The 11,084-nt window shown below is 50.1% G+C and overlaps 1 protein-coding gene across 1 annotated transcript in view; it reads left to right on the top strand.

Moving 5' to 3' along the window:
* Positions 1–7,430: 7,430 nt before the first annotated feature.
* Positions 7,431–11,084, top strand: part of LOC106808098 (cytochrome P450 2B5-like) — a 14,111-nt gene continuing 10,457 nt past the window's right edge. The window contains exon 1 of the mRNA XM_014810663.1: positions 7,431–7,636. Coding sequence (XP_014666149.1) covers positions 7,450–7,636 — 187 coding nt within the window. The 5' untranslated portion in view covers positions 7,431–7,449. The remainder of the gene's footprint in view (positions 7,637–11,084) is intronic.

Below are 11,084 nucleotides of genomic sequence, written 5' to 3'. Positions count from 1 at the left end.
GAAGAGAGATGACAGTTAGATAAGAGTGCCGGAGTCTAGCTCTTGCAGCTCGTGACAGCGATCTTAGGCCCGCCTGAATGGATCGATAACTGATGTGACCTATTTTACCTCATGGAGCAAGCAACACTACATTGAAGACCGCGAGAATAGCGCAGAGAGAGAAAGGGACGGACGAGAGAGAGCGCGCAAAGAGATGGCCGCGTGGGACGCCGTAGCACGACGGAGAAGCATGAGATGCGCGCTCAGCGGGGGCGGGCACTGGGGGGCTAATTTCGTGGCCGGGGGGCGCTGTGAGAAGCAAAAGAGCAGACAGAGACTTTCCGCGAGAGAGAGAGAGAGAGTCGACAAAGCGCGGAGAGCATCGCCACCGCAGAGCAGAAAGAGAACGAGGAGAGAGAGAGGAGAGAGAGAAGAGAGAACGCGAGGAGAGGAGACCGTGAAACCGCGCGCACCAACGACCCCAAAAACACACCCAACAACAAGTTCCGTCTGCCGAACAGGCGCGGGTTCGGCGCGGCGGCGCGGGAGCAGGAAACAGTCATTCATCGTCACAACCCCCCCTCCCCCCAACGCCGCCGCCCCGCCGTCGGCCGCAAGCTATTACCGCAGCGCCATTGACGTCGGCCAGCACGTCGGCATGTTCCGCCGACGACACTTCGGGTACACCTCGTCACTATACTAGCTCTACATCTACGCACCGATCATTATCATGTTTAGTCAGGACTTAGATATAAAAGACGTATCTCTATTATCAATGACTCATTATTAAGAGACCTCATCTTTCTATATCTACTCCTGATGTTGTGTATGTATGCCTACTATACACGCCGTCATGGACATTCGCGCCGCCTGGGAGAAAAGCAGGCCAGGGCGGGCCGCTTGCTTCTCTCCCCGCATCTTACTCCATCCTCCTCCTCCTACCTCCTCCTGCCTCCTCCCTCCTCCTCCCTCCTCCTCCTCCGCGTCAGCGGCCACAAATGCATTCTTAAATAAAAAATCTTTAATTTATAATTTAAATTTTAAATTTAAATTTTTTTATTAAAAAGAAATCTTCGCGCCATCGCTCGTGATTATTTTTGCGGAGGTGCCATCACTCTCTTTCTAGTTTTCTCTCTTTTCATCTCTCCTCTCTCTCTCTCTCTCTCTCTCTTTGTCCCTGGAGATAGTCTCTCTGGTTGCTCGCGCCTCTTTCTCTGCGCGCTCTCTCTCTCTCTCTCCGTCGCGCTCGCCTCTCTCTCTCTCTCTCTCCCTCTCTCTCTCTCTCTTTCTCTCTCTCTCTTTATCTGCTCCCTGGAGATGTCTCTCTGTTGCGCGCATCTTTCGCGCGCGCGTCTCTCTCTTCTCTCGTTCGCGCTCTCTCTCTTTCTCTCTCTGTCCTGCGCTCTCTCTCTCTCTTCTCTCTCTCTCTCTCTTCCTCTCTGTCTCGTCTCTCTCTCTGTCTCGTCGCTGCTCTCTCCTTTTCCGGCGTCTCGCTCTCTCTATCTCGATCTCTCTCTCTCTATCTGTGTCTGTCTCGCTCTCTCTCTCTCTCTATCTGTGTCTGTCTCGCTCTCTCTCTTTCTCTCTGCCTGTCTCTCTCGGAGCATCTCTGTATAAACACGTTGTGACGTTGACGGCGATACCGACCCAATATGGCGGCCACTATACGCGCATCAAACTGCATGCAGTGCCCCTTCGTACACTCAGGATACCACTGCCACAATGCTAGCACTATTTTTAAAGTGGGCGGAGCTCCGGGGAAATCCAGCGAATGGAGATTCGTAAACAGCGTATGATTTGAAAGAGGTAACTGGGCGCACAATCCGCGTACTATTTCGTATCACTATTTTATCAAACTTTTTCATGAAATAACGGTCGGATTTTTAATATCTTTGCAACTTTTATTAGTCCAAATCTTATTACATAGGATACGAGTAACGTGGCTGCTGTAAAACTTGTAGTAAAAAAGCGTTGCAAATTGTAACGGAAATCTACGTGAATTGAGTCAGAGCGAGAGCGCCATATGTCGTGGAGTTTATACGCGCATACCCAGCCGCCATATTGGTCGATGACGTCACCGTAGTGAAAAGTTGTATTATCATTGTTTTACAATTAGATTCTTGATTTTTGTCGTAGGTCCGTGAAAAGAAAGATGGCGGAATAGGACAAAATGAAGTCATGACTGTCGGAAAATGCGACCGGAAAGGATTTGTGGTGGATAGCATTTTTGGCCTTAAACAGGCCAAACGTTTAGGCACGTTCTACATTATGTCCGAGGAAAGAAAGAAAACGAAGAGGACGATGAAGAAGACGACATTGAGAAAAAAGACGGAAGGGGCGGAAAGGTTAGGACCAACACAAGAACAAGCAGAAAAATAAACAGAAAAGGAACTCTTAAAAGTAGGAGCTGAAGAAGAAGAAGAAGAAGAAGATCAAAAGGAAGGAGAAAAGATAGAAGAGAGACGACGACTAAGAACACAACCACGAAATCCAAGGAGGAGAAAGAGAAACAAAAAAGAAGGAGAAGAAATAGGAAGAACAGAGAACGGCGAGAACACAAGAAGGAGACGACGACGGAGTAGAAGCAAAAAAATATTTTTTTATAGCGTGTTGTTTTGCCGCCTTTTCCCTCATTCACAGTTAGGCAATACACAAGTATATAACATCGTTACGCAGGTGAGACATAATCTGTTCTGATTACGAAATCTGAAAATGATAAAAAATGGATCAGCAGCAGCATTTTAATTCGTGGGACAGGCGTGGCACTGTTACGGAAGATTGTTGTCGGCAGTTCCAGGCAGCGGTCCGGGGATTACTACTGCGCCGCGCGCATCCAGCGGGAACTTACGGAACTACGGATTTCGACAACAGGCCCGCTCTGTCGTCCTTGAAGCATGGCGAATGAACCGCAAGGTGTTATTGCTGAACTGGATTCTTATTCAAGGCCGATCGAGCCTAATCGTGATCTGTTTATTGATGTTAGCGACCACATCTCTGTGCCATGCGGGCTCAAAAATTTGATGACTCAACTGTGTAACGATGAGCGACGGGCGCAGCTCTTGATCGACGTCCATACTGTGGCAGGGGTTGGTCTGAGACAAGGCTTTCACGCATAATCGTAAATAACCCTAGCGTGATATTTTTGGTCACTTAAGCCCGGCGCACACGTGAGTTATTTTACTCAAGTAAAATGACGCATGAGTCAAATTACTCACGAAAAATCGCCGCACACGGTGCAGTAAAATGGGACTATGCCGTCATTTTTTTACCTTGATTAAAAACTCAACTCACGTGGGCGCCGGGACTTAGATGACCAAAATATCACGCTAGGTTATTACGCGATTATTAGCTTAAGCTTGTTTTTTTAATTTTGGCTAATCTAGAGGCAGCTTGCCCCCTCCCCCACCCCTTGCCCCACCCACAAGCTTAGGGGCGCCTAGAGACACCTCTGCGCAAGTCATGTTTGTACCTTTCAGAGCGTGATTTAGTTTTTTAATTGACGTTTACAACCTCTCGCCGTACCTTTGCGGTTTTCAAATTCGCAATCAATTTCTTTTAACGGTGCTAATTTATGTGCACCTTTTCGGGGGTCTGATTCTCCTCGTTCGTACATTATATTTACACTATTAGTTTATCGTTATCAGACGAAAAAAATCGGTTTGTATACTCTCGCAACATAGGTGTGATGAACCTACTTGGGCTCTGAAACAGATAACGTCTGAATCAGATAAAATATTTGTTTAATTTAAATAGCTGTACAAACGAACACGCCCAGTTGCACGTAAAGTCATACAGCGACATGTTTGCAAGTGACCGCAATTCTTAGGCACCTTTCGGGGTACTTTTAGTTTGCGCCGTCACCTATATTTCATGCATTTCTGTTTATTTGAATAGTTTCAATGAGTTTAATCTGTAGATTTAACGTGCAGATTTGAACTGCAACCAATGATTGTGATGACATTGTTTGTGGAGACAGAGTCTTTAGGCGATATTTTCTAAGCTGCGTAGTTAGACAGTCAATTTATATACGAGATAAAACACACATCAACAGCATCAGAAGCAGCAGCAGTAGCAACAGCGGGGCGGCGGCAGCAGCAGCAGCGAGCAACAGCAGCAGATTGCAGCAGCATGGCAGCAGCAGCAGCACGCGAGCAGTAGCAGTTGGAGCAGCTAGCAGTAGCAGAGCAGCAGCGAGCGCAGCAGCAGTAGCAGTAGGCACAGCAGGCACAGACAGTGGCATGTAGCGCGGCAGTAGCCGTAGTACAGGCAGGAAGAGGCAGGCATTCACCCCCCCCCCCCCCCCCCACCCCCCCCCCCCCCCCCCCCCCCCCCCCCCCCCCCCCCCCCCTCATCATCGATACCAAATTATCCCAATCTCATAACTCTGACATATGAATAATTGCTCCATAATTATTATTGCCATGAATTATAGCGGGCTTTCGTATAATATATAATACATAAATGACGAGTCATATAATAGACAACATTAAGGCTATACAATGCACAATGAATTACAGTATATATAGATGATGACAGCATATAATAGACGAATTAAGGTATACAATGCATAGAAATTAAGTACTATAATTAAATGAATGACACAATATAATTAGACATAAATTAGAATATCATGTAAAATTGCCATTTATAGTTATAATAGACATTAGACTCTTTCTTCGAGGTCACTATACCGACCCTATGCCACTGCCACACACCAAGGGCAGCGGTGAGTTGAACCTAAAAATATACATGGTATGACAGTATTAGAATCATTGATGCATTGTCGTGTCATATTCATAATGATCGTATTTATGCATTTCTAATGCGGCTATGTGATACGGTTAGCAGTGTTTACAAGTTTTAGAGCGTTGTGGAGACGAGCCATGTGGCACACGTCCGCCTATCAGTACAACAGCACCGTCATTCGACGTTTGACTTGCTATAATCTAGGGCAATGTATTCCGTTCTTTCTTTCTCTTTCTCTTATTTCTCTCTCGTGCGCGGCATCGCTGGGTCATCTCTCTCTCTCCTCTCTCTACATCTCTACTCTCTCCTCTCTCTCTCCTATCTCTCTCTCTTCTCCCGCCTCGGCTCTCTGCTCTCTGCTCTCTGTCTCTCTCTCGCTCGCCGACGGCACAGCAGCCGCACACACACACAACACCACACACACACTCGCACGCTCGCACGCAACGCACGTGCACCACGCACTCATCACGTCGCCGGATCGCACTTAATCGACGCACACGCCGCGCACGCACAGCACGCACGCACGGCACTCACGACGCGCCCCGATCGCGACGCACTCACTCACGCAAGACTCACGACCGCACTCACGTCACCACTCGGCGCGGCGCAGGCCGCATACACTCACACACGCGCCCGCCCGCACACAGCCACTCAGCGGGGCACGCAACGCACCGCCGCACGCACTCACACACTGGCCGATCGCATCGCACTCACTCACGCACACGCACGAAACGCACTCACTCCGCACTCTCAGCGCTCGCGGCGACGCTACACTCACACACGCTGCCGCCGCCACACCACTCACACCGGGCACGCACGCCGCACGCACGGCTACGTACGGTCACGCGGCCACCCGGTCACGTACGCGCGCAATACGTATACGCAACTTCGCCTCCGTTATATTCCTCCCGCCGGCGCACTACTTGCGGAACGACTTTTATCTCGATTGTTTCGTGCCGCCGCAGCTCAATGTAGATGCATGCGACGTACCATTCCTGCCGTACGCCAACGATTGTTGGTTACACGGCTGCTTTTCTGTTTGCCAGTTGTCATCCAAATATATGTGTTGTGTGTAACACACACGCTACGTACGATACGTATACGCACGAACAACATCACCACGTACTCACGCACGCATGGCACGCGCGCACCACACACACACACAAGGGCCACGTCACGAACGCCTACACACACGCGCACGCACGACAACGCACGCATGCAATCGTGCGCGCACGACGCATGCCGCATGGCAGCCCATCACACGCACGCTATGCACTGCCACGCCACACGCGCGTACAGAATCACAGACGCACGCCAACACATACAAGCGCACGTACGCACGCATGCACGCATAGACACACGGACACAGGCCCGAGCGCAGGCACAACACCATTTGTAGGGAGAGGAACGTACACGCAACACGTACGCTCCGGATGGCACTGCACGCATACGCACAGACACGCACGCGCACGCGCACACATATATACGCACACGATATGCACACCACACGCACACCACACGCTCACTCGCACACGCCACACACACTCGCCACACGCACACGCACACAGCACACGCACAACGCACTCGCACACGCACAGACGCACACGCCACACGCCACACGACACACCGCACATCGCACATGGCACAGCACACGCACACATACCACCACACGGCACACGCCGCACACGCACACGGCGCTCGCGCGCGCCACGGCACATGCAACGCACACCGCACACGCACCACACCACACATACACACACGGATGCCAGTACCGCACGCACACACACACGCCACACGCCCACGCACCCGCACACACACCACTACGCGCGCGCACATTATCCGATCACGCGAGTGGATACAAAAAAACCGCTTAATTGGGTTCAACACAGCTACCGCCACAACGCAAAACTGAAAAATACGTGTCCGCTGCTAAGGTGTGTGTGTGTGTGTGTGTGTGTGTGTGTGTGTGTGTGTGTGTGTGTGTGTGTGTGTGTGTGTGTGTGTGTGTGTGGTGAGGTATAGATAGGGAGCTGGAACAGTGAGTGTGGTGGTGGTCGGGGCGGGGGGGGGGCGACACGTTGATGCGCACGTGACGTCACAGATGCATGATCTCTGAACTAGCCGCCACACACACGCCGCGTGTGTCTCCGCGTGCGTCAGCTTCCGTGACGTCACGGTCGTGCATACATTAACCTGTTTCGGGTCTCACCGCGATATATAAATGCTGGTCTCGGCGCGGCGATGGCATCCTCAGAGGCGAGTCAAGAAGAACCCTGGACAGGAGACCACCGCATATCAACCACCACCACCAGCACCGCTACTACCACACACAGTCGACGCAAGCATCAGTAAGGAACATTCTTATACTCGCATCGTGCCGAACGCCGGGAACGACTGCCACCGTACACCACTTACACGCACACGTATACGCACCCACGCACACACACGCACGCACACACACGCACACATACACTTTCACGCACGCACACATACACTCACACGCACACACACACACACTCACACTCACACGAGATGGCGCTGCTAGAGCTGCTAGCCGACGTCGGTTTCGAGTACTGCATCTCCGTCTCGCTCATTCTCGTCGTCGTCTATCTGCTGAGCCAGCTACGCGGCGTCGTCGTCGCCGTCGGCACCGCGCGCGAGCACCGCCTGCCGCCCGGACCGTTCGCTCTACCCTGGGTCGGCTCGATTCCATTCATTGGCGATATGCCTCACGTCGCCTTCATGCGCTGGGCGACGACCTACGGAAGCGTCGTCGGCGTGCAGCTGGGAGCGGAGCGCGTCGTCGTTTTGAACGACAGCGATGCCGTCCGCGACGCCCTCGTCAAGCAAGCCGACGTCTTCGACGGCCGACCGCAACTCTACGTGTTTGAGAAGCTGAACGCAGGCAGAGGTGAGTCCGTGATTGCTGATCGGGGGAGGTAGAGAAAGGATCGGGGGAGGCGAAGGAAGGATCGGGGAAGGTGGAAGAATGATCGGGGGAGGTGGAGGAAGGATCGGGGGAGGAGGAGGAAGGATCGGGGGAGAGGGAGGAAGGATCGGGGGAGGGGAAGGAAGAATCGGAGGAGGAAGGATCAGGGGAGGTAGGATGAAGGATCGGGGGAGAGGGAGGAAGGATCGGGGGAGGAAGGATTGGGAGAGGGGGAGGAAGGATTGGGGATGGGAGGGGAGAGAATGGGAGAAGGTAGTAGCGGAGAAAGTTACAAAAACGCGGTCAATATTTTACTAAAAGATTACTATGAATCGGGCCAGGATTTAGAGAAATCATCGTAGTCTCATCAGCGTAACGAGCGAATATGGCCGCCGGAGGCGGCCATTTTGCGAGTGTTATTAGTCTGAGGTTTTTGTTCATGAGGTGAGTCCGTAAATGCGCTCAGAAAATCTGGGAGGGAGTGGAAGGGAGGAAGGGTGAGTATTAGTATAATTGGGAGAAGGTAGTAGCGGAGAAGATCTTACGTGCGGAGACTTGAACCCGGTCATTGAGTCCGTAAATTCGGAATTCGGATCGCGGGAGGGGAGGGGGAGGGGACGGGGATGGGAGGGGGAGGGAAAGGGAAGGAGGAAAGGGAGAAGGTAGTAAGCGGAGAAGGTTTTCACGTGTGCAGACTTGAACCCGGTCATTTTGCGATCAATCCCTCACTCCGGAGAATTTCTCTCTCGTTCAGAATCGACTCCGGTGTGTACGCGCGTTAGGCGTTAGGCGTTCTACTCGGCGCTTCGGAATTATGGCCAGGCGAGTATATGCATAGTCGGGGCGTGTGACAGATATCGGTGCGTGCGTGCATGGCGTAGCGCTGTTAAAGTCTGTCTGCACGCGGATGTACTACAGTCACGCGTATGGCCGTCGATCTCGACGGACCTTTGTTCCCTTTCGGCCATCTCGACGGACCTTTGTTCCCCTTCGTCCACCTCAACTTTCGTCCACTTCTCCGCGGACCTTTGTTGCCTTTCGGCCATTGACCATTAGCGATGTCATGCATCAACGCTACGTGTTTTCTGAGTGGTCATTTATCATGCTTAAACGCAGCAAGGTCGTGGTCATTACATGGCTCAGAGAGAGAGAGAGAGAGAGAGAGAGAGAGAGAGAGAGAGAGAGAGAGAGAGAGAGAGAGAGAGAGTGGTGCACTCGGACGTGCGGTTACGGCGCGACGTCGCGAGCAAAAAAAAAACACGCGCGCAAACAAACATTTGTGTAAACCGGAGGATCGCGTTAGCAGAAAGCACTGGAAGAAAACCAAGTCAAGATACACAATTATGTGCTGTTGTAAAATTGTAATGTTGTTGTAATGTTGCCCTAATCAGTATCTGTGGCTGCAGCGAGAGAAAGAGAGATCGGGCGGGAGTGAGTAAAGTGATGGGGGTCAGTCCACTCGCTTATCTCGCTATATCGGACTTACGGCTCAACCTTAGATGATCGGCACTGCACTAACCTAACCAACTTACCAGCGACGCGGCTTTTTGGTCAGGGTTAGATATGGCCACCGCAGGTAGAGGGAACATAGGGAGAGTTGAAAGCACTCTTAATGTGACCTTTAGCCCGTTCGTTTGCACCTGGCAGTGAAGAAGAGGGAGAATGGCAGGGAAATGGGTGTGTGTGTTTGCTCGTTGGTATATAGTTCACACGACGCTATTCTTTACCTCGAGTGAAAAAAAAACAGGTGACAAGTGCCGGCACACTTACTAGTAAGCGTGTTTGCGTTCGTTAGTCTGCATTTTACGTATCAGTGTTGTTTGTCGCTCAACGCGCTACAGTAAACTTACAATCGCCGGATAGGTTAGCCGATTGGCGAAGGAAGGAATTGAGGTTGTGGAAATCTGTTATGTTCACATTACCCGAAGTAAGTGTGGTGAACCTCTGTTGCGTAGTCTCATTCATTAATTACCGTGTCTGTACTGCCCATACTTATTTAATTATACGAATTTAACTATTCTGATTAGATACATCTAGTTTAAAGTAGATTACTTTTACAAATGTAAGCAACACCACGTTATAAACACCGCCACCTTTCAATACAGGTTTCTACGTACGTTAGCGATATCGTGCTCTCCTCTCCATAGAGGGCGTTACCAGTGATCACTACCTATCCCAGCGTGCAACGCACGAGCGATATTTGCGAATAACTCTATGGTTGCTGCACGCCCGTGTCAGCAAACATGTTTAAAAGTAATTACAATGTCATATGATAGGCTAAATACGTTATAGATGTCAGAATCCCTTTAAGGACACTGTTAGGGCTACGGAACCGTAACACTGTAAAGGGCATTGCAACATAACTACTCATCAAATTCAATCAAACTCATATCTATTACATACGAGAGATGTCTCTCTACGCTCTCGGTGAAATAATTTTTTTTTATTCATCGCTAATTAATTGACGGCAAAAATTGTGAATTTATACAAAAACATGCTTTTTTGGCTATTTCTCAGAAACAGCAAAGGGTTGGGACCTAAACTTTTAATCATAAGTTGTTCATAATATGAACTAAAATATTATCCCTAGAATTTGTTTTAAATGCTTTAATTTAGGAAATAAATTGAAAAGATGCACAAAAATTTGTAGTGAATTTCTAAACGCAACAATTTCGTAAACAAAAAGCCATAACTCATAAAATATAATATTTAAAAAAATTACAGGGAATCTTTTTTCCTTTGATATGTTAGCATTGAAACGTAACAAACAAATTTGGAATTAGAGTTGCGAGTTTCGAGAAATAGCGCTTGAAAAATCACCTACTTTAGCATTTTTAACAACCGAGTTATCAGCACTTTTCTAAATTTCCCATCATTGAACGCCTGTGTTAAGAATTGACAAATGCGGGGATTTGGAACTGTTTGGGAGGCTACATACATAATGTCTACGTATACATAGCTTCCCATGGCTGCGATCTATCAAATAAAGTGGGTATTGAAAGTTCGACCGAAATTCACCTCCCAACAGTATCCTTAAGCAGCGTGTATCGCAGTACGGGTACGCCTACACAAGTAAAGTACGCGCTCGCGTGTTTTTGCTTAGCGACGGAGACGGTTTTTGCAGCTTCTCGTGTTACGCTGCCACGCTGCCACGCATACTACCTGTACACACGCACGCGCGCATACTACCTGCAACACACGCACGCGCGCATACTACCTGTACACACGCACGCGCGCATACTACCTGCAACACACGCACGCGCGCATACTACCTGTACACACGCACGCGCGCATACTACCTGTACACACGCACGCGCGCACACTACCTGCAACACACGCACGCGCGCATACTACCTGCAACACACGCACGCGCGCATACTACCTGCAACACACGCACGCGCGCATACTACCTGCAACACACGCACGCGCG

Source organism: Priapulus caudatus, unplaced genomic scaffold, assembly GCF_000485595.1.
Source record: "Priapulus caudatus unplaced genomic scaffold, Priapulus_caudatus-5.0.1 Scaffold253, whole genome shotgun sequence".
Classification (NCBI taxonomy): Eukaryota; Metazoa; Priapulida; class Priapulimorpha; order Priapulimorphida; family Priapulidae; genus Priapulus; species Priapulus caudatus.
This window is presented reverse-complemented; position numbering and strand designations above follow the sequence as displayed.